Source organism: Lissotriton vulgaris, chromosome 3_2 (genome assembly GCF_964263255.1).
Source record: "Lissotriton vulgaris chromosome 3_2, aLisVul1.2, whole genome shotgun sequence".
NCBI classification, from domain to species: Eukaryota; Metazoa; Chordata; class Amphibia; order Caudata; family Salamandridae; genus Lissotriton; species Lissotriton vulgaris.
The window spans coordinates 99,289,626-99,316,487 of record NC_141690.1 but is presented as its reverse complement, the minus strand read 5'-3'; the positions used below and the strand labels follow the sequence as shown (position 1 = coordinate 99,316,487).

The 26,862-nt window shown below is 47.4% G+C and overlaps 1 protein-coding gene across 1 annotated transcript in view; it reads left to right on the top strand.

Moving 5' to 3' along the window:
* Window positions 1–26,862, top strand: part of NCAPG (non-SMC condensin I complex subunit G) — a 344,632-nt gene that overhangs the window by 305,461 nt on the left and 12,309 nt on the right. Inside the window, exons 20-21 of the mRNA XM_086964047.1 lie at window positions 18,880–18,975; window positions 24,705–24,783. Coding sequence (XP_086820173.1) covers window positions 18,880–18,975; window positions 24,705–24,783 — 175 coding nt within the window. The remainder of the gene's footprint in view (window positions 1–18,879; window positions 18,976–24,704; window positions 24,784–26,862) is intronic.

Here is a 26,862-nt window from a genome sequence, read left to right as displayed (position 1 = left end):
TATAAACTGCCAGAATTTTGGCCCAACATGTTCCTATTTATAACACTAGTTGAAAGAAAGGTAAAACTTATTCGGCGATATAATCAACGAAGTACAATTCTGGTTTTCCGAGATTAGGAGCTAACTAGTAAACCTTACTAGTGGCTGCTCGTTAGATAGCTGTGTAATTCTAAACTATACTCCACGCTACAAGCCTAGCGCTTTGAGCAGCTCCTCGAACTGCAGCTGCGGTAGATTAACAAGGCGCCTTGGTGAGGATTGTAAGAGTCTCCAACCTTCATGCCCGCATGTGAGTAGGCCACCCAGCCTGAGTACTTCTGTTTATCCAATCACAATATCCGGAAATTAAATGCAAGTAACACATGGACCTGGGAGACTTGGCAGATGTGCTCCCATCAAGCCTGCACGTGCTTCTAAGAGTCAGACCATGTGTGAGACCCTCAGTCCTATCTAGCTATTTATTTATTTATTTTGCGAATTTATATACCGCGAACATTACACGAAGGTATCAGAACGCTTTACATAAGATCCAGTTGCATTACATAAGGAATTTGGATTACATGAGTTACATAAAAGGTACATACAGCAAAAGTTGCATATAAACAAGTTGCACGTTCGCACAAGGAAGATAAAAAACAGTAAAACGTTACATTCACATAGGAGTAGTAGTAAGTACAAAGGTCTACTACAAACGCTAGTGGTTACAGATATATGTACACAAGTTGCATATTCACTCAAGTATTTATAGATGTCAGTGTTATTAATGACATGTATCATGTTCAGACACCCTCGAATTTTACCTGTCTGCTGTTTAAGAAGATTGCCTTCTCATCTTCGGCATAATGCTTTTCTGTTAATACGTCTTTCAGGTTACCGATGAATGATGCATTAGAGAGGTGTAGAACCCACCCACAGTTTTTTTTGGCTGTACTTTTGTGTATTTAAAATATGAAAAATATAAAGTGGTTTATTGTTTTCAAAGGATGAGTAGATATCTTTTTCTTTGCTTTCTAGTACTTTTAGTCATTTGTCAATAATGGAACGAAAAGGACCTCAAGCACTAGGAAAACCTAGACTAGTTGAGCTAGTCGCGTTAGGACGTTGAAAACTGCAAGTCCCAGCATGCTTAAGACCTGTTAGCTAAAAAAAAGTGGCTGAGAGTCAACTACACGACAATGGGTCATTAATGTCTACAAGGGTACCAACTAGTGCTTTCTTAATAAAAGCACTGAATAGTTTTCCATTCTTCAAAAAGCAGCAATAGTTTAACATGAATACTCCAACAATTACACTAAAGAAAACCTAATAGCCCCTTAAATTCACTACAAATGATCTGCTACACAAACTATTAATCACTTTAAAATAAACTGCTCATAACATACATGATGTAGCAGAATCCATTAGATCTGACATAACTGGTGATGTATATCATCTTACCATTGACATGGGTATAATATAGTTTGTATGGATATGTATCATTATTCTATTGTCTTAAGTCCAGTTGTTTACTAGTTTTACATGTGGAAGTTGTCCGGTGTGAGGTATGGTTTTGATCACAAAGGCACAAATTATGGTTTGTGTAGGGAACTTTAACCAGTACATTTCAAAAGTTTTTAAGTTTTGTGTTGCAACCATAGCGTCACAGTGAAATCATGTTATGTTAGAATTTTTAGAATGCAACAAATACTTAAGGGGAGCACTGGCAATATGGAGATAGTAGTCCGCAAGAAAGCATCGATAAGATTGCATAACAAACATTAACAATGCCAATAGGTCTGGCTTTAAAGAAATGTTGTATGATAATATGAAACATTACAAGTAAATAGCATGGTGATTAATAAGGCATGCCAACTTGTTACTCTCTGTGTCACTCAGATTGCTATGAACGTCAATGAATAGAGGAACAAGTTTGAAAAATGATGTCATACTTTAAAAAAAGAAAATGTATTTTAACTGTTTGTAATGTTTATATTGCATTACAAATGCTATAGGTGTCACATTTGCGAAAGTTAAAACTATTGGCATTGTAAATGACAAAGCTATTAATTTCGCTATTTTCAAAACCAACACATAAATAAAAAAAATGTCATTTACAATACCAATAGCTCAAACTTTCCTAATGCGAGACCTATTGCATTGCAAATGCTTGTCCTGAAAATCTTAGGGACTGTCTGGTCGACCTCTCTTTTGACGGGGTCCTGCTGTTGTAATACTCTTGCAGATTCAGCCATCCAGCGTCTTCTTTTGGGGCTTTCTCCTCCTCCTCCTCCTCAGTGGGTGGTTTGTTGATCCTCCGGGTCTTAGTGGGAGGTGTTATCCCACTGCTCCTGGAATCTGGTGTGGGGTGAACTTTACACTTTCTGTGAGAGATACTGTGCACTCCAGGCTCTGAGTTGGACTACCTCTTTATTTGGGGTTCAGCCCCCGTTGGCAGGAGTGTTCTTTTTGGCTGCTTACTAAGCCTTCTGTGGTTTTTGCCGCAGGGTCTCTAATTTGTTTTCTGATGCTAGATTCCTTCCCTAAGAGTGGTTCCCATACTTCTTGGGCCATGTCCTACTCTACATGGGGTATTTGTAGCTATTGGATAGCCTGCCTTATACTGGGAAGGGTGGACTTCCCCTTGCAGGTTCCTTGCTCTTCTTGGGGTTGCTGTATGCCGCTGGTGTGTTTCTTGGACGGCTGCGACATGGGGCGGGGTTCGGCCTCTGGTTTGCTGTTGGCCTGGTCCTCTGTCTGGCGGCGTTCTGCCTCTGATTTGCTGTTGGTCTGGTCTTCTGTCTGGTGTCCAGAAGGGTTATTCCCTTGTTGGCGACTTCGTTCGTCCTACTTGTTCTCCACTTGTTTCCTGGCAGGTTGCTGATTAGCACCCGGTGGCGTCCGCCGGTTCTTCTGGTTAAAGCCAAGGGCCTTGGAGTGAGGCCTGGCGTCCCTGCTTCTGGCTTTAGGGAGCTTAATAAGACTGTTTTCCTCTTCACCTGCCTTATTACTGTGGCGTGTTCAGTGTGACTGTTGACATCCAGTTGGATGTCTTCACTGGGTGTGTTCCCGGTGGAGGGCTCTTGCCTTCGTTTCCACCCTTCTCCTTTGAGTCTCTGTGTTGCTCTTCTTCCTTGGCCTTCTATTTACGTTATCTGTGCCTGGGGCTTCTGGTGGGGGTCCCTGGAACATTGATTGCTGTTCTCTTTTCCTATTGCCTGTCCCTGGGAGCTTCCATTGGAGGTCCCTGGTACATTGGCGAATGGCCTCCTTTCATGATGCCTATACCTAGGGTTTCCGGTGGAGGTCCCTGGTGCATGGCCTGCTGACCCCCTCTCCCTTCATTTTGCCTGTACCGGGTGCTTCCGCTGGAGGTCCCTGGTACATCGGCTGTTGGCCTCTTTTTATATTCTCTGTACCTGGGGCTTCCGATGGAGGTCCCTGGTACAACGGCTACTAGTCTCCTCTCGTCTTGCCTGTACCTGGGGCTTCCGGTGGAGGTCCATAAGCTGATGGTCTATTTTTGTATGGCCTTCCTTCTCCTGCTTGGTGGTGGTGGGGCCGCCACTTGTCGTGGGGACACGCTCCCTTTGGAGTGGTGTGCTCGGCACTGCAGTTATAGTCTGCTTGGGGGGGGGACTGAGGTTTTTTCCCCTATCCCTGTGGCTCATCCCCTGCTGGTGAGGACTGGGTTTCCCTGTCCTGGCGATTTATTTATTTATTTATTTATTTTTTCCCCCCTGTTGGGGTCTGGATTCGCCTTGGCTGGGGAGGTCCGCACGCAGACCTTCCTTCCCGTTGGGTATGGCTAGGGTATCTATTCTACGTGAAGGAATCTGCAGCTAGGAGTCTCTTTCAGATGTACAAATTACTTACCTTCGGTAATGATGTTTCTGGTAGACGATTCTAGCCGCAGATTCCTTCACGGCCCGCCCTTCCTCCCCGTTCTACGAGGGCCCTCTGGGTCTTCCGCATTCTCCTGCCTCGTTGTGGCTGGCTTTTGTGACTGTCTTTTGTACCCCCTCCTTTGGGGGATGCTCGCCTTGTTGTTGTTCCATTCTGGACTTTATAGGCCCCTCTGCGCCCTGGCACTCTGGTCTCCAGCGTGGGGTTAGCTACTTCTTCTTTTTTTGTTGATGACAATTCTGCACTTGGCAGTCTTTAGGGCAGAAATTCCTTGGTTGGTCTCGACTTAGGTGTTCGGAAGCCCTTCTCCCTACTGGTATTGTATGAGGTTGACTGGTCATCTTGATGTCTCAGTTCTGGGCTCTATTCTGGATGGTTCTGTTCTTCACCATTGTTTCTTTCCCTTCTGTTCAGTAGGGATTTTTCGCACACTGTTCCAGTATTCTCAGTTTTTGCTGGTGATGGCTCCGCTTTGGGGCGCGGAAAAATTCTCCGAAGAGAACTGATGTGGGCACGCCGGGGTGGGACTTGTGTATCCTCGCTGACGTCTAGGACTCTGGTAACGTCAGGGCGGAGTCACGTGGTGCCGTCCCGCCCGCTCCCTCCCAGCGCGCAGGGATGCTGTGGCAAAAAAGTTTCCGGGTCTAGTTTCACGCCTGCGGATAATTCTATGTGAAGGAATCTGTGGCTAGAATCATCTCTACCAGATAAATCATTACCGAAGGTAAGTAATTCATACTTCAGTAAAGATGTATCTGGGAGAGACATAGATTATACCTGTGAGAAGGTGGCCTGATATGCAGTGCTCACTATTCTAGTGAACACTATGTATCAGTCCAGCAACCCTTATTGATGATTGGTTGTAAGTCAACCTTATAGACCAGCTATCCTAGTAGCGTGGATACGAGCAGTCTAAGGCTAAAGACTCGAGAGGGCGTGTTAAGCCAGCTGTTATACCACACATATACCCCTTGAACACCAAGTGAAAGGACACCACACAAGTGTTATGAAAATAAACAGTATATTTATTAAGATCACAACAGCCCTGTACTCCTTATGAGGACAGGGTACTAAGCACAAAACAAAACTCTTACGAAAATACTTAAGTTAGCACAGTATATACAAATGCCCGAGGGGCACGGAAAACCATATACTCTGAAAGTGGAATGCGAAATTACTAGCAGGTAAGTACAGTACTAATAGGCTTTGGAATCGCTAGGTCTTGACTATAGAATCTTCAGATTACTTCTAGGAGGCCTAGGGGACTCTGGTGCAGAGTGTGCACTCTCACGCGTGATGCGGGACAAAGTCTATGGTAGCTAGATTTAAGAAAGTTAGTGTTCTCGGGCGAACCCGACCTGGTAGGAGGAAAACGAAAGTGGATCCTGACCCTCGGATAGTGAGGCTATGCTGGGGCACCGAAATGCCGAAGTTACCTAGCCCAGGGGCTGCAGCTGCATATGTCTCAAAAGACGTCGGGAATCCTCGCAGACGGACCAGGAGCCTGGAAGAAAGATGCTGGCAGGCGACCAGTGAAGAGAGTTCGAAGTGATCCAAGCCTGGATCTTGAAGACAGATGACACCTGAAAGCAGAGGGGACCAAGTTCGTGACTACTAGCCAGTAGTCAGGTGGCACCAGGAGGGCACCGGATGGTAGTCACCTCGACTAGGTGAGTGGGTGACGCTGTGCTCTGCAGATCTCACGGACCAGGAGGCGTCGTCGGCGACCAGGATGGAGGAGCGAGCTGTCCCACGATGGATGAAGCTGTCGGCGTCGCTGGACCCAGGATTGGGCAACAAAGCCTTGGCAAATTCAAGCCCACGCGGTGGACTCAAAATGGCGTCTGGAGTGGACCAGGAGGGTCCGGGGTGCTTCTCTTGCAGAAGGAAGCAAGGGCCAGTCTGGAGCAACCAGGCCAGCAGCAGTGATGTCGTCGGGCGTCGTGAAGAAGGCCACAAGCCAGCCGGCTAGTAGCCACACAACGCGGTGAACAGGCAAAAGCAGAAGGGCCCCACGCAGATCGTGGAGATGCTGGAGGGCTGATCTTCGGTGCTGGAGCTGCTCAGGGTTGGGGCTTCTCGGACCCCAAAGCACTCACCAGTGGAAGACTCGGTGGGCTTGTTGCAAAGAAGTCGTGCAGTCTTGGCGATCGTCGGTCCCTCGAGGTCTCGTCGCACTCACGGTTCTCAGCTTGGCTGTAGAGGTGAGTAGAGGTCAGAGGTGCCAGGGAAGCCGGGTCTCGTCGAGCTGGGTCGTCGGATTCCTGAGGAAGGACTTGCAGCAGACCGCAGTGTTCTTAGGATGGTGCCTGCGGATGCAGGGTGACTACTCCTTAGCCACAAGGGAGAATCTTGAAGAAGAAATCTTGATGTCCTTTCGCAGAAAGTCGTGTCTTGATTCCAAAGATGATCTAATTTGAACAGGGGGCCCGCTCCTATCTTTATACTAAAAAAGGGGGCTGACCCGGTGACTAGGTCCTGCCTATGGGTGGGACTAGGAGGGGGGTGGTTACACCCCTCTCCCATGCCAGACTTTCCCCAGGCCAGGGGCTGGTGTGCCCCTGGAACTGGTTCTGACCGGCCTATGCGTAGTGAGCACCGGGGTGCCACTCAGCAGTCACCTTCCTGTAAAGCCCTGCCTACCCAGGATACACAAAACCCTGTCTGGGACTGTGCTAGCACCGCCCTCGACAGGAAACCCTTTGTCCAGGCTCCCCTCGCTGGAAGGACTCCCAGCTGCAGGGGGTCAGACTCGTGTCTGTGGTGGCAGCATCCATTTTGTGGAGCTGAGGCTTTGCTTAACTTTAACCGGGGTTCACAGTTACATACATGTCATGTCCCTCTAGAAGGGTGGAATGCTAACCCCGTCGTCAGAATTGGCGAGGGGTTAGTATTCCAATTCGTATGACACCTTACTCGACATGTTTTGATAAAGCCATACCAAAGATAGCATTTAACCTCGAGGATTATAATGCACTTAAGAGTATATGGTATGCGTTATCATGGAACAGCTATTAGGACTTGGTTCCGCAAGCTGCAGACAGGCTCAGCTCATGCCAGAGCACCATCTCACACGATTCCAAGCACTCTGCCTTCAGGATTGTCAAGGCCTGCCATAGGAGTGACTGATAGGAATCTGTGTGTCCATTTTTAGGGTTAGATATAGGTATACTATATCTAAAGCAAAGGGTGATTACACCACCTTGCCCCAGCTGTCGTGCAGCCAGTTGTGTCAGATTTAGATGGCCATCCAGGGGTGGCATAATACATGCTTCAGCCCCTGGTAGGCCCTGGGTACACCTATGCCCTGAGTTACAGGGTCTGATAAGGTGGCCCAGTACCAATTGGAAATGTACCTAGGGTACATGGAATCCATTTTACAGAGAGAGCAGTAGGCCTGGGGTCCTGATTGGCAGGATCCCAGGTCGACTATGTCCAAAACCAGCTAAAACACAGGGCAAAAAGTTGGGGGCAACCATAGTCAGGAGGTACCTTCTTACAATACCCAGATTCCTTAACGCCCACCCATCCTGCCCATTCTGCGAGGACCTTTTCAGGTTGTGCTTTCTACACTCTCCTCCCTCCGGGTGGCTTGACCCTCCTGCAGGGTGACGTTTTCACTTCACTCCAACAGAGAATGCTTCATTCTGCTTTCATTGTTGTACTCTGCCCATTCTCGTGATTGGACGGTGTGCTCAATGTGTCGTATATCGTTTCCAACCTTACGCCTTGGGTTGTACAGTGTGGGGCCTAATCATGTTTTTTTTCACACCCCTCACACCGCTTCTCTATCGCCTTGGGGTCTCTTACCACCCCTGCGCTCCATTGGTTTGAAGTCTATTGGCTCTGACACATTTCATAGGTCTCTTATTGGGGATACAACTTCTTTCTGGTGACGTCTTGTGGTCAATTGCCCTAGCTCCTGTGTTCCGGACTTGTTGTCCTTCACGGTTATACATTAAGGTTGCAGACTTTCTGTTGTCTGCCATGATGTTTACATTGTCATTTACCTCCAAGGGTGGTTTGCCTACACTTTTGCGGGTTGCTTCTCTGCTCGTTCCCTTTACTAGTTTTCAATATACAGTGCCTGGCACTGTCCTTTATGGTGCGCTTTTTCACCATTCAATTTCTTTTCGTCATTTTCAAACACTGTTCCCATATGCTAAGTCTTTTGGTGGTGGCTCCGCGTTGTGGCGCGGAAAAGTTTCTCCAACGAATACTGACGCCAGTGCGCGGGGAGGGGCATATATGGCTCAGCTGACAAAATGTCCATGGACGACGTCAGGGCGGAGCCGTGTGACACCGCCCTGGCGTGCACAGGTGCTGCTGCGGAAAGTTTTCCGGATCTGTCTGACGCCTGGGGATATTCTAAGTTAATGAATCTGTGGCTAGACTATGTCTCTACCAGCTACATCGTTAGCGAAGGTAAGTAACTTGTTCGTCAGTTCTTTACTTTTGCAGCCAGTTAGCGCTAATCCGGATTGAGCTAACCATCAGTCATTTTTTGAATTTTTGTCAACCTTGTTTGTGAGATTTCATCTCCTGGTGTGAGGAAGTCATCCAAGAAACCGGCAAGTTTCAAGCCACATGGGGCATGTCATGTCATCGGTGACAAACCCTCACTTGGTGTATTTGTGGTACCTGGAGCTGGGACAGAACTCCAAGCTGTTTGAATACTGCTGCGCTATGCACCCGAAGACGCCTAACTTCTTACCACGCGATGTCGATTTCCACATCACTATACAGCCGGCCTACAAACGGCATCTGCGGTACATGGTTGGTCGCGAGCACTTATAGTTCAGTTCCCTACAGAAGGCCAGGAAAGTGACTCTACTATGGAACATACAGTAGGAACGATGAGTGTTTCAATAATGCTGTTAAGCCATCAACAAGTCAACCTAGCACCTAGGTCTCAAGTGTGTGTATAGATAGAGAGAGAGAGAGAGAGAGAGAGAGAGAGAGAGAGAGAGAGAGAGAGAGAGAGAGAGAGAGAGAGAGAGAGAGAGAGAGAGAGAGAGAGAGAGAGAGAGAGAGAGAGAGAGAGAGAGAGAGAGAGAGAGAGAGAGAGAGAGAGAGAGAGAGAGAGAGAGAGAGAGAGAGAGAGAGAGAGAGAGAGAGAGAGAGAGAGAGAGAGAGAGAGAGAGAGAGAGAGAGAGAGATATAGAGAGATATAGAGAGATATAGAGAGATATAGAGAGATATAGAGAGATATAGAGAGATATAGAGAGATATAGAGAGATATAGAGAGATATAGAGAGATATAGAGAGAGTCCAAGTAGCGGGTAGCACCCGAGCCTGCGTGCGCCTTCCCCAAGGCGTTAGTTGGTATGGGCAGTTGCGTGTTTGAAATAGGCCTGACGCGTTTCGGAAATTTATTTTCCTCATCAGGGGCCAGCAGTAAAGTGCACGTCGTCTACCATCTCCCTGTATGAAAACACGCATTGTGCTTATGGGAGATGTAGTCCATATATCCTGGATGGATGCACTTTCAAATTACTGCTTGTTCCAAAGGCTCTAACATGAGCCCCCAAACAGAGGAGCGGAATATATATATATATATATATATATATATAATTTTTTTTTTTTTTTTTTTGGCAAGACCTTTATTTGCAGTAACAGGAATACACAGCGGTACGCCTACAACCCTGAGGCCGGCCGCTTCATTGGAACAGATAAGCACATACAGTATACACAGCCCTTCAGCCGACAACATCCTGTCCGGCGGCGTTATTATAGGATGCCTGTCAGTCGTGTATTCTGTATCAATCAAAATCATCTGACTTCTTGCTTTTGTATTCTATGAAAACCAAAACTAAACCAAGTGAGCCATTAGTTAAGAAAGCAGTCGCACCGGAAGTGTAGTGGCGGCAACAACGTTTCATCACTGGCATAGACATAAACATTCAATCATTCCAGAACCCCTGCGCACCAGGATTGGGAATCAGCTTTAACTGACAACTCCACCATCCTGCCGTGCCCTGCAGTACTATTGCCCTCGACAACTATGCACTTCTGCCCTCCTCCCCCTCTTCGTCGGAGCCATCAATGTCGTCTTTCAACAGGGGCTCACAAATATCCCCACAATAACTATTCCAGGGCTGCCACACTATATTCCATTTTCGGAGATTCACCCTTGACTTGTGCACCGCTCTCTGTCACCATTAACACGTCCATGTTCTTACACCACTGCGTTAAAGCGGGGAAGTATTTTGATATTTAATGGCAGTTAATCGGGAATGAGGCTAGGTTTTGCACTGGCAAAACCAATAGATCTGGTGTTGCCGCCAACCTTTTCGCTTTGTTAATGTTTTATTTTGCCATGGGTTTTGCAAAACAATATTGTTGGTACACTCTCGTCTTTTAAAAAAGAAAAGAAAAATAAGTGTGTAAACCATGAGAAATTGATTTTGGCCTAGCTTATCCCAGACTAGATCACTCACACCCATAGCACCAGAGAATGGACTACAACAGTTACACAGCTGCAGATCCGCGGCCAAGTATGCCACAGACCTAGGACAAGTAGTGCGATTACACCAGCTAGGAATGGTATTCCTGACTGGTGTTATTAAATCTCTAATTCGTCGCCCTTTATGGATATTCACAAGCTTCATCATAAAACAAATACATTGTGCGCTGTGACAATGCAGTAGGATTACTGTCATTCACTGACATTCCCTGCTTAATAATCCCTTCCCTGTGATTACATAGGAGTTGAAATCATCACAGTAGGCAGATCACCAGCAAAATTACACCTCATCTGCTACCTACCAGGGAATAATCAGATTTCCCCCCCCCCCCCCCCCCCCCCAAAAAATTGAAACAATTACAGTACACTCCATTATATACTATCACCATCTTTCTAAGGGACTTCAACCTGGAACGGAGATGAGGACATAGGGATCTCATCTAGCACAGACTTGCGTGGCATAAAGATAATCCAGAAAGTTTCCTTTATTATTTATTTATTGGATTTGAGCGCGACAGCTACCCATAAGGGTTTCCCGACGCTAGAAGACCGATGCAGCAAGACTCCAGCCAGGGATGTTATTGGTCAAAAAGCCAAGTTTTCACAGCTCTGCGAAAACGCATGTGGCAATTCTCCATCCGAATGTCCAATGGAAGTGAGTTCCACAGTCTTGGTCCTAAGTTCGCAAAGGAACCTCCACCCATTCTAGTGAGCCTAAACTTAGGTACACTAATGAGATGATGCGACGAGGAGCGGAGTGAGCGAGCAGGGGTGTAGGGAGTGACAAGCGCCTGAAGGTAGAGGGGAGCTACTCCGATTTTAATCTTGTGCATAAAGCTCAAGGCCTTAAACTTTACCCGATTTTCAAAGCGGAGCCCATGAAGCTCCCTCATGCGTTCTGTGATGTGGTCTCGTTCCCGACAACCACAAAGAAGCCGTGCCGCAGCGTTTTGTACCTATTGGAGGCGCCGTGTGACGGCCTTGGTTGGCCCCCGGGTAGAGCACGTTACAATAGTCCAACCTCGAGGTCACCAAGGCATTCACAACGGATCTCTGAGTGTTGGAGGGAAGTATCCAAAAGATTTTACGTATCCACCGTAGGATGGTAAAACAGGTGGCTGCGACTTTATTAGCCTGATCTTTCATAGATAGTCCCCTGTCAATAATTACTCCAAGATTCTGAACTCGTTCTGACGGTGTTGGTAAGGAACCCATGGCAGTTGGCCAATGTCTCAGGCTCCAAAGGTCAGGTTTATTTCCGAGGACCAGTACCTCAGTCTTTCCACCCGTTAATTTGAGCAGGTTGCGAATCATCCAACCGGATATTTCGCTAAGGCCTGCTTGCAGGGTGGAGGGAGAAGTGGAATCTGTTTTAGATAATGAAAAAACAATTTGGGAATCATATGCATAAGTGAATAAATTTAATCTGGAACGTTGTGCAACATGAGCCAGGGGTGTAACATACAAATTAAAAAGGAGGGGACTAAGGATTGATCCCTGGGGCACACCGTGCGGGGAAGTGTAACTTTTAGAAGAGGGTGAATTAGAAAAGATTTGGAAGGTACGATCAGACCGAAAAGACTTCAGCCAGTCCAAGGCTTTTCCGCCAATGCCAATGGAAGCCAGGGATCTGAGAAGGATACTGTGCAATATAGTATCAAAGGCTGCGCTGAGATCGAGTAAAATCAGCGCAACCGTTTCTCCTCGATCCAAAAGCAGGCGAAGATTATCTGTGACGCCCAGGAGGGTAGTCTCCGTGGAGAAACCTGGACGAAAGCCGGACTGGGAGGGATGCAAAAGACTATTTTCTGTCACAAATTTTGACAAATGTACATGAATATGCCTTTCTAAGGTTTTGGAAAATGCTGGTAATAACGAAATGGGAAGGAAATTAGAGGCAACCTTGGGATCCGCAGAGGGTTTCTTCAATAGCAGGGTAACCATTGCGTACTTCCAACAACTGGGGACAATGGCAGTGCCATATTATTCTTACAATATGGCAGCTTCTTTAGAGGCAACCCATGTTCACAGTTATACCATATGGCTAAGCTTATCTGTTGAAGATTACGTTATTGCCCTGATGAAACAAGCTATTTTTGAGAAACACATTGGCCATGATTTAGCCATAGATGCTGTAGGAAGCTGGACTGCTTTGAAGATGCCCCCCACCCCCTTTTTGCCCCCATTTGAACTACCGGATGTTGGGTTTTCGACTCTGACAGTGCATTGAATCCTGCTAACCAGGCTCCAGTGGACAAACTGACATGTTGGCAAGGACTTTTAGCACCCTTATAAGTCCCTAGGAAATGCTACCCCTGGTACCTAGGGCGGCAATTGCAAAAACAACAAGTGATGGACCGAATGTGGATCAATGTCACACATTCCCCCAGTCAAAAGATCTGGGCCCAAATCCATCGTTTTTTTGCACTCCACACCACCCTGGGTTAGACAATGGCGATATGCAAATCAGCTCTGACCCTGTTACCCCATGGGAACAGTCCAGTCCGAACTACAAAAGCCATGTCCTTCCCAGAACGGAATCAAGCATCCGAGGACCGGACCGGTTTCGAGGTAACACCTCATCAGCCCGGCTAGCTTGACTCCAAGTGGTGTGGAGTGCCTGGGACCCACGTCTGGGCATCCCCAGCGCACTTAGGGCGGCAATTGCAAAAACAACAAGTGATGGACCGAATGTGGATCAATGTCACACATTCCCCCAGTCAAAAGATCTGGGCCCAAATCCATCGTTTTTTTGCACTCCACACCACCCTGGGTTAGACAATGGCGATATGCAAATCAGCTCTGACCCTGTTGCCCCATGGGAACAGTCCAGTCCGAACTACAAAAGCCATGTCCTTCCCAGAACGGAATCAAGCATCCGAGGATCAATGTCACACATTCCCCCAGTCAAAAGATCTGGGCCCAAATCCATCGTTTTTTTTGCACTCCGGTCCTCGGATGCTTGATTCCGTTCTGGGAAGGACATGGCTTTTGTAGTTCGGACTGGACTGTTCCCATGGGGCACAGGGTCAGAGCTGATTTGCATATCGCCATTGTCTAACCCAGGGTGGTGTGGAGTGCAAAAAAACGATGGATTTGGGCCCAGATCTTTGGACTGGGAGAATGTGTGACATTGATCCACATTCGGTCCATCACCTGTTTTGTTTGCAATTGCCGCCATAAGTGCGCTGGGGATGCCCAGACGTGGGTCCCAGGCACTCCACACCACTGGAGTCAAGCTAGCCGGGCTGATGAGAGGTGTTACCTCGAAACCGGTCCGGTCCTCGGATGCTTGATTCCGTTCTGGGAAGGACATGGCTTTTGTAGTTCGGACTGGACTGTTCCCATGGGGCACAGGGTCAGAGCTGATTTGCATATCGCCATTGTCTAACCCAGGGTGGTGTGGAGTGCAAAAAAACGATGGATTTTGGCCCAGATCTTTGGACTGGGAGAATGTGTGACATTGATCCACATTCGGTCCATCACCTGTTTTGTTTGCAATTGCCGCCATAAGTGCGCTGGGGATGCCCAGACGTGGGTCCCAGGCACTCCACACCACTGGAGTCAAGCTAGCCGGGCTAATGAGAGGTGTTACCTCGAAACCGGTCCGGTCCTCGGATGCTTGATTCCGTTCTGGGAAGGACATGGCTTTTGTAGTTCGGACTGGACTGTTCCCATGGGGCACAGGGTCAGAGCTGATTTGCATATCGCCATTGTCTAACCCAGGGTGGTGTGGAGTGCAAAAAAACGATGGATTTGGGCCCAGATCTTTGGACTGGGAAAATGTGTGACATTGATCCACATTCGGTCCATCACCTGTTTTGTTTGCAATTGCCGCCATAAGTGCGCTGGGAATGCCCAGACGTGGGTCCCAGGCACTCCACACCACTGGAGTCAAGCTAGCCGGGCTGATGAGAGGTTTTACCTCGAAACCGGTCCGGTCCTCGGATGCTTGATTCCGTTCTGGGAAGGACATGGCTTTTGTAGTTCGGACTGGACTGTTCCCATGGGGCACAGGGTCAGAGCTGATTTGCATATCGCCATTGTCTAACCCAGGGTGGTGTGGAGTGCAAAAAAACGATGGATTTGGGCCCAGATCTTTGGACTGGGAGAATGTGTGACATTGATCCACATTCGGTCCATCACCTGTTTTGTTTGCAATTGCCGCCATAAGTGTGCTGGGGATGCCCAGACGTGGGTCCCAGGCACTCCACACCACTGGAGTCAAGCTAGCCGGGCTGATGAGAGGTGTTACCTCGAGTCCGGTCCTCGGATGCTTGATTCCGTTCTGGGAAGGACATGGCTTTTGTAGTTCGGACTGGACTGTTCCCATGGGGCACAGGGTCAGAGCTGATTTGCATATCGCCATTGTCTAACCCAGGGTGGTGTGGAGTGCAAAAAAACGATGGATTTGGGCCCAGATCTTTGGACTGGGAGAATGTGTGACATTGATCCACATTCGGTCCATCACCTGTTTTGTTTGCAATTGCCGCCATAAGTGCGCTGGGGATGCCCAGACGTGGGTCCCAGGCACTCCACACCACTGGAGTCAAGCTAGCCGGGCTGATGAGAGGTGTTACCTCGAAACCGGTCCGGTCCTCGGATGCTTGATTCCGTTCTGGGAAGGACATGGCTTTTGTAGTTCGGACTGGACTGTTCCCATGGGGCACAGGGTCAGAGCTGATTTGCATATCGCCATTGTCTAACCCAGGGTGGTGTGGAGTGCAAAAAAACGATGGATTTGGGCCCAGATCTTTGGACTGGGAGAATGTGTGACATTGATCCACATTCGGTCCATCACCTGTTTTGTTTGCAATTGCCGCCATAAGTGCGCTGGGGATGCCCAGACGTGGGTCCCAGGCACTCCACACCACTGGAGTCAAGCTAGCCGGGCTGATGAGAGGTGTTACCTCGAAACCGGTCCGGTCCTCGGATGCTTGATTCCGTTCTGGGAAGGACATGGCTTTTGTAGTTCGGACTGGACTGTTCCCATGGGGCACAGGGTCAGAGCTGATTTGCATATCGCCATTGTCTAACCCAGGGTGGTGTGGAGTGCAAAAAAACGATGGATTTTGGCCCAGATCTTTGGACTGGGAGAATGTGTGACATTGATCCACATTCGGTCCATCACCTGTTTTGTTTGCAATTGCCGCCATAAGTGCGCTGGGGATGCCCAGACGTGGGTCCCAGGCACTCCACACCACTGGAGTCAAGCTAGCCGGGCTAATGAGAGGTGTTACCTCGAAACCGGTCCGGTCCTCGGATGCTTGATTCCGTTCTGGGAAGGACATGGCTTTTGTAGTTCGGACTGGACTGTTCCCATGGGGCACAGGGTCAGAGCTGATTTGCATATCGCCATTGTCTAACCCAGGGTGGTGTGGAGTGCAAAAAAACGATGGATTTGGGCCCAGATCTTTGGACTGGGAGAATGTGTGACATTGATCCACATTCGGTCCATCACCTGTTTTGTTTGCAATTGCCGCCATAAGTGCGCTGGGAATGCCCAGACGTGGGTCCCAGGCACTCCACACCACTGGAGTCAAGCTAGCCGGGCTGATGAGAGGTTTTACCTCGAAACCGGTCCGGTCCTCGGATGCTTGATTCCGTTCTGGGAAGGACATGGCTTTTGTAGTTCGGACTGGACTGTTCCCATGGGGCACAGGGTCAGAGCTGATTTGCATATCGCCATTGTCTAACCCAGGGTGGTGTGGAGTGCAAAAAAACGATGGATTTGGGCCCAGATCTTTGGACTGGGAGAATGTGTGACATTGATCCACATTCGGTCCATCACCTGTTTTGTTTGCAATTGCCGCCATAAGTGTGCTGGGGATGCCCAGACGTGGGTCCCAGGCACTCCACACCACTGGAGTCAAGCTAGCCGGGCTGATGAGAGGTGTTACCTCGAGTCCGGTCCTCGGATGCTTGATTCCGTTCTGGGAAGGACATGGCTTTTGTAGTTCGGACTGGACTGTTCCCATGGGGCACAGGGTCAGAGCTGATTTGCATATCGCCATTGTCTAACCCAGGGTGGTGTGGAGTGCAAAAAAACGATGGATTTGGGCCCAGATCTTTGGACTGGGAGAATGTGTGACATTGATCCACATTCGGTCCATCACCTGTTTTGTTTGCAATTGCCGCCATAAGTGCGCTGGGGATGCCCAGACGTGGGTCCCAGGCACTCGACACCACTGGAGTCAAGCTAGCCGGGCTGATGAGAGGTGTTACCTCGAAACCGGTCCGGTCCTCGGATGCTTGATTCCGTTCTGGGAAGGACATGGCTTTTGTAGTTCGGACTGGACTGTTCCCATGGGGCACAGGGTCAGAGCTGATTTGCATATCGCCATTGTCTAACCCAGGGTGGTGTGGAGTGCAAAAAAACGATGGATTTGGGCCCAGATCTTTGGACTGGGAGAATGTGTGACATTGATCCACATTCGGTCCATCACCTGTTTTGTTTGCAACCCCTGGTACCTAGGGCATGGGTACTAAAGAGGGTCCCTAATGGCTGCAGCATGTCTTATGCAACCCGAAGGGACCTACATAAAAAGTACATGCAGACTGCCACTGCTGGATGCGTGAAAGGGTGCAAGCCCTTCCGAAAAACAATGTTGCTCACTCCTTGTGTGCAGTGCACTCACACTGCATATATTATATAAAAGTCTCTGCTACATCAGGCTTTAAGACCCCTAAGGCAGGGTGCATTATAATACATGAGGACATATCTGCATGAGGAAAAATGCACCTGGGATGTCTAGTTCTGTTACCAGATTTTGCAAGTGAACAGGGAAGCCATCTTAAGAATATGTACTTGGCACTGGTCCTTAGGAGTTACCCAGCTACATAATGGCTTAACTGAAAATAATTGTTTAGTAAATCTGTACTGTTGCCGGTGCTAGATTTATTATGACAGGCGCCAAGAGGGCACCATAGAGGTGCCCCCTGAAACCTACTAGTCTTCTAGTGTGCTGGTATCATCCAGCCTGCCACCACAGACTAGTGCTCGCACTCTCACAGGGTTAGGAACAATGCATGCTCTCGTAGGAGGCGTTATCACTGCCTTCAGCAGGATGGCTAGTGAATCTGCATACCAAGGCCAGAGACTTCGAAGTCTCTGCTGCCTTTGATATGTAACCTCTGCTTCCCACAGACCTGGGAGATGCACCCCTTGTCCTAAGGCCCATTTGGCACCAGGGCAGGTGAGAAATTAGATAATCAGGAGGCGTGTTCACTATCAAGCTGGACACACCCCTAGGGTGGGCAGCCTGAAGTGGACTGCCATGAAAGGATTTCACCATCTTGGTTGTGGTGAAATTAGGAACTCTGGGACAGGGTGATGCCCACAAATCACAGTAAGTGGTAATCTAGGGAGTATAGGGTTAAGTAGTCCAGCGGCTACTTCCATACACTCCCCTTAACACCCCTAAATTGGTCAAAACAGGTCAAGTCAAGATTCAACTTTTGGGAACTTAGGAAAGAAAACAGAGGACTTGCTCCAAAGATTAGCGCCAAACCCTGCCAGGCTGCTTGTACTTCACCAGTTGCCGAGTCACCCTCACCAGGTCGAACCCAAGAAGTGACAGTCTCTGACAATGGAACAACGCCAGACAAAACACCTATGCACCCAAACCCCACAGCCCGAGTCCACGGAAACCAAGGGTGCCCCCAAAGATCCTTAAGAACCATACCATTGGGTTCTAGTGGACTGGTACCCCAATCCTCACTTGCAACCATTTCTTACAGGTACTTTTCCTCCATTAACTTCAGCGATAGCGTCCGGGACTACCCTTGCGACCTGCAGATCTGCACCTGGACACACCAGGGCAGGTAGACTGAAACTGCTGGCTGTTCTAAGGACCTTGGCCCCTATTTACCTCATGTCCAAAAGAACAGTCCTATAAGTCAATTGTGAGTGACCGTATGCAGTGAATGTTTCTCCCTTAGGATAACATTACCACGTTTGAGGCTCATGCCTCAAATCTGACAGCTGCGATTTTCTACTGTTTGCCTGTAAAAATCTTCAATCTATAAAAATTACTTACCTGACCCCAAAGTGCTTGATGTCTAAAAATATATAAAAATCTGTTAATTTGTCTCTCGTTTCTTATGGAGTGTGTCTCATTTATTGACTCTGTGTACAGCAAATGCTTAACACTAGCCGCTGATAAGCCTAAACTGCTTGCTCATACTACCACAAAAGAGAGCTTTGGGAATTATTAATTTAATCCCTGTAAGCCAATAAGAGTCGTCTGGTCTTTTTGCATAGTTTACTCATTTTGGTGCACTACATAGAAAGCCAGTTTCCTCCAAATATGGGTCCTACATGTAATGATGCGTTGACCTGATCTGGTTATGAATCGAGGAGTTCACACCGGTAAATCATGTATGAAACCATTATCAAGGAGGCTTAATTAAAATTAACTCCCTATCATACACCCCTTCGCTCTCCAGGAAAGTTCTGTGCTGCATCCTAAAACTGCTTTTCTTATTTGAAAGGATATCTTTGTCTAAATGGTTTTGTTTTTGACTACCAGACACAAATATCGAAGCCGATCCTTCAGTTGATGTTTCTCAAGAACAAAACAATGAAACCGGAAAAAACAAATCTGCGAAAGCCAAGCTAAGTGCAGGTATGCTCCACTTTTTTGGTTTCTTCTTGCAGCAATGATTTAAACGCAGTCCATATGTACACTACTTCACGAAAATATGCACAACAACTAAATAAATACCTATATGCTGATGTACCTGTTTCTTGCTACCAAGACTTCGGATTGTGTAGTTTATTCAACAGTTTAGGACCTTATTTATATTCTTTATAGGAACATTGCTTACTAGGAAATGTGAAAATGACAGATTTGTCAGAGGTAGCCATTGCCAGTTTTAATGTAAAGGTTTAAATAGACATCTTGTTTTTCAGTAATTTACTAAACCTACTTTGCCCTCCAATTCACATCAGTTTTAAAGGTGGATGTAACTCGTGTAATTCTGTGCAGTTTAATCCCATGGAATTACCTCAGAGCGCAGCGAAATTATACAAGAGTTCTAGCACTATTTCTTATTGCAAAAAAGTTCCTTAGCATCTAAAATAGACAAGGATGCATTTGCGCTAAGAAAAAACACTAAATAAAACCGAACATGAATAGTGAGCAAGAGCAACTGCTCAAGTTCCCTAAATGTGCTCTTGGAGTTGGATTTTCTCCCAATTTACTACCAGCAGTTAGCACTATTTTCTTAGCACAAAAGTCTCCCTTGCCTCTAAATAGACGTGAGGATACATTTTGTGCTAAGAAACCGCACTAAATGACCTCACAGCCACATACTCCACTATCAGGGACACATCTACCACCCCTGATCGCCCATCTCCCACCCACAACCCCTCTATCCCAGTTCAGCACCTAGCAGTTGTAACACACGCCTAAAACTCAGACACAGATCGCGCTCTCCCAGTCTCCACTCACCCCCCCACCGCCCCTACCAACCCCCAGACCCCCATACATACCATCAACATTCCTCTCACACCTACAGCGGGCATCATTACTCCGCTCACCCCTAACAGCACAGCTCTCACACACAACGCACCTAACATAGTCCAGCACCAGAACAACACACACTGCGACAAATCCCCCCCTTCATCCCCCCCCCATTCTCAGTCCCCACTACCCTCTAACCAATCACACAAAGCACACCTCCCCTCTTAATTTGACCCCCCTCCCCACAACAGGACCATACCCTATCCCATTTCCCCCCCTACTCTCAGCCCCCACTACCCTTCCTGCTCCCCCACCACGACTATCAGTCCCCCAGCAGACACCCTGAACCCCTCGCCTACCACCAATGCCCTCACTCATACCGCCAACCTCCTCCCTACCTCATCCACACGCAACGCACCTAACCTAGTCCAGCACCAGAACACGCACTGCGACAAATCCCCCCCCATTCTCAGTCCCCACTACCCTCTAACCAATCACGCAAAGCACACCTCCTCTCCTAATTTGACTCCCCCTCCCCACAACTGGACCATACCCTATCCCATTTCCCCTCCTACTCTCAGCCCCCATTACCCTTCCTGCCCTCCCACCACGACTATCAGGCTCCCAGCAGACACCCTGACCCCCTCGCCTACCACCAAGGCCCTCACTCATACCGCCAACCTCCCCCCTACCTCATCCACACCCCTCCCGCCCGAAACATCTCCCCTCCCTAACACCTTCCCGGACACCAACACAACGCATACCTCCTCGAACAACAGCCCACGCTCCCACCTGCACACAAATTCCCTGGTCAGCCATTCACCTCTGACTGCAGCCCCCACCTCCACCACATACCCCAAGATGGACATCATCATGGCCACCCTCACTCAGATCAAAGAAGACATACACAACATCAAGGAACTACTCGCCACCCACCCCATACACCCAGCACCCACCTCCCCTCCCAACTTGTCTCCTACCCCCCGAGCTGACCCCCTCCCTCATCACGCCCCAAACCGGGCGACAGTCACTGCCCATAGGCGCAGCAATTGCCCTCGTCCCCCTCGCCGTCCATACAACCCCCCCTCACACAACTACACCTCCCCGCCCAACGGGTCCCACACTCCTCCGACTAACTCTCTCACTCAACTTTCCCCCAACCTGACCTCACTCCCAGCTAGCAATCGCAACAACCGCCCTCGTCGCACCCACAATTATACTTCTGACCGCGACACTCTCACCCTTCTCCGCTCCTACGACCCAGCCCCCCAAAATAACATAACCACCCCACACCTCAACATTCCCACGATACACTCAAATCCCCTTAGACCTCCCACACTAAACAGCAGACTCTCCATCCCCAATAACCTTAGAAAAGTCCCTCTTTCTCTAGAACCATCCACCACCCTCAACACACCTCGTCTCAAATGCACTCTCCTCAACTGTAGATCGGCCTCAAAACACTCTGCCGCTATTGCTGATCTCCTCTTATCAACGGACCTTGACCTAATCATCCTGACCGAAACATGGCTAACTGAATCCTCGACACCTATAATGGACATTCTGGTTCCTCCCAATTACCACATTATCAGGCTAGACAGAGCAGGCAAATTAGGTGGTGGAATCGCATGCATCTACAGGAACAACCTCTCTGTTCAGAAAGTCAATTCTACCTCCGTACCATCCCCAACAACCTGGGAATACATCTGCCTTGACATTATCAGTGAGGGCAAACCGATATGTTCTCTTCACAGCATCTACCACCCACCCAGGGACAACTCCACCTTTTCCCAACAAATCATGGATTTGATCTCAAACAATTCCGGACGGCAGCTCACCCAAATATACCTTGGTGACTTCAACCTACACTGGAACGATTGCAAGGACGCAGTGGTAAATAGTCTTAAAAACTTCCTCGATGCCCTCAACCTCACCCAAATATGCAACAGCCCGACCCACAAGAAAGGATCGATCCTCGACCTGGTCATCTCCAAAGATGAATCTATTCAACTCGACTCCATCCAACCCTGTGACTGGTCAGATCATCATACTGTCACATTCTTTATCAATGAAAAAGTTAAAGTTAACCCGGCTCAAGTATCCAAGCCTAAAGTCTGGAAAAGAGACTTGAAAAAACTCAACCCAAGCTCTCTGCCCCCTAACAGGTGCAATGTCTTACTGCCACCGACAGGCGATACGGATGTTCAAACACTGACTGATCATTATCTCAACGCTATGACCTCTATAATTAATGAGGCTGCACCTTTGCAGCTAAAAAGAGCCTCTACTAAAATTTCCAATCCATGGTACGACGGGAGACTCAATGAAGATAGACGAGACATGCGAATGGCAGAGCGTACCTGCAGATCAAATCCCTCGGCAACGCACCTAAAAGATCTGAAGAGAAAGAGAAACGACTACTTCAGGAAAATAAAACGCACAAAAGCAGACTTCTTCAGCCTTCAGCTCGACCAAGCAAAAAACCGTCCGAGAAAACTGTTTGAGCTAATCAGATCACAATCCAAGGATCAACCCCAACCACTCATCACTGCGCGTGAGGCACCAACCTGTGAAGACTTCGCTGCTTTCTTTTCTAAAAAAACCGACAACATAAAGAGCGATCTCCTCATTGACGCAAGCCTCTACTCCAAACCACAGTGCCTAGCAGCCACTGAACCTAAAAACAATGCCACATGGTCAACCTTTGGCACATACTCAGAAGAAGAAATTGGCAAACTGCTCAGCACCCTGAAACCATCCAATCACCTCACGGACCCCCTCCCTGCTGCAGCAGTAAAAGACTTCACCCCCGTGTTTATCCCTCTCTGGACTAAAATTATCAACAGCTCTCTCCAACAAGGAAGCATACCTGACTCACTAAAAGTTGGTCAGGTCACACCTCTCCTAAAGAAACCTACAGCCGACCCTTCTGATCTCAACAATTACCGTCCCATTAACAATATTCCCACTCTCGCCAAACTGTTGGAAAAATGCGCACAACTACAATTGACTAAACACATTGAACAATTCGAGCTCCTCAACCCGCACCAGTCAGGCTTCCGAGCAGGGCACAGTACAGAAACGGCTATGACTCACATAATTGACGACGCGCTTCAAATGCTAGACCAAAATGACACCTGCCTCCTCATCCTCCTTGATCTCTCTTCGGCATTTGATACTGTTAAACATGAGAATCTACTAGAGCTTCTAAACACAAGAATTGGCTTATCTGGAACTGTTCTCAAGTGGTTCACCTCCTTTCTTCACAACAGGGCGCAGAAATTCAAGAGCAACAACCTGATGTCCTCGCCAATACCCGTAACACTAGGTGTCCCCCAAGGATCCTCTCTTTCCCCAACCCTGTTCAACCTAGTCATGGAACCGCTCACTACCTTGCTACAAGCATCCAATGTACACTTCCACATGTACGCAGATGACACCCAACTTTATCTCAAATTACAGTCCCCCAAGGACATCTTGCTCCTGAATTCAACGATCAGAAGCACCCAATCCTGGCTGGCCGATAATCATCTCAAACTCAATGCCCTGAAAACAGAGTTCCTTCTGATCTCACCTCCAGCGAAGGTCTCCACCACTCAAATTTGGCTTAAAGACCTAACTGCACTCAATGTCCAACCCACCATCGTGGACTCAGCTAAATCCCTAGGCATAACACTTGACACCAATCTGAACATGCAGCAACATATCAGCAAGGCAACAAAGGGAGCAAACTTCCAGATCAACACTCTGAGGAAACTTAAACCTTACCTCCCAGCCAAAGACTTCCAAACCGCAGTACAAGCTCTAGTCATCCCCCGAATTGAATACGGCAGCATCGCCCTCTGCGGACTCCCCCTAACTACAACCGCACCCCTAAGAGCTTCGCTAAACGCTGCAGCGAGACTCCTCACTGGGTCAAAAAAAACACTCCCATATTACCCCTGACTTGAAAGCCCTGAACTGGCTGCCATTTGAAGCTAGAATACATCTGAAAATCGCCTGCATGACACACAAGGCGGTACATCTAAACTCACCAGGATACCTCGCTCAGAAACTGACAATCTCGGGAGGAGCTAGAAACACCAGAGGCACAAACAATCTTCTGCTGAAACCTCGAAGATTCCGGAAGGAAAAAACATATAAGCGCTCCTTCTCGGGAATGGCGCCTAGGATCTGGAATTCTCTCCCGGCCGAAACCAGACTTATCTCTTCCACCACACTCTTTAAAAAGGAAGTAAAAGCTATCCTCATGGCTAAATACACCTGAACCACTATCTTGATCACTGTTAGTACTCTGCACCGATCTATACTACATGTTTGACCCTTTTGCTTATTTGTATTAACTGTTTATTACTCACAGGTTGGCTCTGTAACCGCATATTTGTACTTCTCTGTACTCATGTTGGGCTAAGCTGCCACCAATTTGTACTTATTGACCTATTGTTTTATCTTATTAACCATGCTCCCACATGTACTTCTCTTTGTAAAGCGCTCTGAGATCTGCAAGGATCTTGTCCGCGCTATATAAAACTTTCAAAATAAAATAAAAAATAAATGAATAAAATGCAGCAGAGCACGAATAGCGAGCCGGCTCTTGCTAAATATGGTCATGTGATTGGATTTTTCCCTCCAAATTACTCTTAATTACGCAAGCAGGAGTAATCGCATAGTTATCTGTAATTCCACACCAAAGTGTAAAGCTGATATAACCAAATTACTCCAAAATAATAGAAATTCTGACCTGGCCTAATCAGTTCCTCCTTGCATCTATATTTCTTAGCTAGGGCAATCCTGACCTGGATAACAGAATTGACTCTATTGCAGAGCATGTTTGATGTTTGAGCTACCTTTGAATTTGTTACAGTCGATCTGATGGTTTTATGTTTTAGGGCAAAAGAAAACACCTGCCGCTCTTAGATCTGCAAATAAGAGAAAAACATACAAGCCAGTCGACTCCGATTCAGAAAGGTATGTCTTATATTGTACTAATTTGGGGTGGTGGGCGTGGGGTAGAGGTGAGTCTTCAAAAGTGAAAAGGGGACATCCACAGAAGAGCTATTTGTGCCCCTTTATTGTTCTGTGTGTTCTGCTGTGTGCCACTGTCTTTATTTTCGAACTTTCTGTCACTTTCTTACCGACTTATGGGTAAAATCAGTGTTTCCCCTGATGGCTTTGAGCTTTACTGGGAGTGTACAGAACACATGGCGCTGAAGGGACTATACCTTGGTGCTTGTGGTATTGGGGCTTATAACAGCACAAAGGCTTGTAGTTCAAGTTACCACCCCTTGTATGCTGTTGTAATTCTCCGTCATGCTACTTCTCATGTGGTATTACAATACCTTGGAAAGCCAAAGAATGGAAAAGAACAAAAGGTTTCACTTTAAATCTGTGAAGGATCTTTGTCACAACGTCAATACTTATTAGATTGGAAGTGGCTCCGGATGCTGTGAGTTTTTCCTAACCCCTTCACTACCCAATCTGATGAAGCAGTCTTTTAGCAGAAATATTGCATTGCGTCCAAAGATGGGCCATTGCTTTCAAAGGTAAACACTTTTTTTAATGTATACTGTTGCCTTACTTGGCGCCTTGTGATGCGCTCTTCTATAATAGGAAAAGCTCTGATCTTTGGGCTGCCAGCTCTAAAGGTGTTGCCTATTGCTTAAACGTCATCGATAGGTCTTTTCTTTCCACCTGTTTGGATTTCAGTTTTTTTCCCTAGACAAATTTAAGTCTTACTTCCTTGGGTATGCAATGTGAATCTTTTCTAGATTCATATGGTGTGCATTATGCCACCTTTACTGGTTATGTCTGGCATGGTCTTAGTCCTTTTTTTCCTGGAGCCCGTTGTCGACTATTTAGTGCTATATTTCTCCTCAGATGACATCGGATGTATGCTCTAGATGCCCGTCAGCTTGGGCACCATTTTCCGATTCTTTTTCTACTATTGGGTCTGAAAGCATAGCCAAGAGTTCTAGAGCAAAAATAAATTTTTCCCAACGAAAATACCCAAAACTCATCAGATAATGGGAGATGACAGCATAGCCACAGACTTGGGGGAAAAAATACAAATCTACCAAAGAACACCGAAGATGGAGGTTTTCTTAATGAAAAAGTATCAACCAAGTGGAACAAAGAATGCAAAAACTGGTATGGAGCCTACCATCTATAGGTCATGTCTGAAGTGCCACTACAAGTTCCTGCAGAAGGACAGTCACGAAGTCTGCAACCTCTGTTTGCCAAAGGACCACATCTCATAGTGGTGTGACTTGTATGCAGAGTTTCAGCCAAGGACACCAAAGATTAGGGGGAAACAAAGGTGGGCGTAATCCACCATGGCACAAGCACAGAAACATGCCTTGTTTAAAGACCTCAGGCAATGAAGAAAACAGAGTAAATAGCTAGCACTGGGGAAGGCTCAGATGCTGAGTAAACCATCAAGGTGGAGAGAATGAAAATACCAAGGAAGTAGTTGTCAAAGGATACTGGCTTCAAGAAGTGTCAGGTGTAAGAAAGAGCCCTCTTTTTGCATGGTTGCCCCCATTGTTTGCCAAACTGTAAATGTATTTAGTGTGCCCTGTGTTCCTGCCAACCAGGTACCTTGGGCCAATATTTCTGTAAACTGCATTGAAACAAAACCCAATTGGCACTCTTTGGCCACATGTCAGTCCCTTGTAAATGGTACCATAACTACCAAGGGCACTGTGGCCATGGAAGGCCTCTAAGGTCTGCATCACATATTGTGCCACCCTTTGAGGCCCTGTACCTTTACACACTGCCATTTCAGGCTGTTTTTTTGGGTGTCAAACAAAGTGAAGAGTTGACATGGCGCAAATCCCTGTGTCCCAAAAACCTGGAGCGGATAGTCACCGCAATCCGGATGAACAGCTTGCTTTAAATTGCTTTTAACAAATGCCATAAAGTAATTTCTTTTCCATGTTTATTATTTTTTTTTCCAACGTAATCCAAATTTTACAGTCTTCAAATTTTTCAGACACACCACAAGAGAGGCACTTATGTTTTCGCTTAACTCTTAATGTTACAGAAATG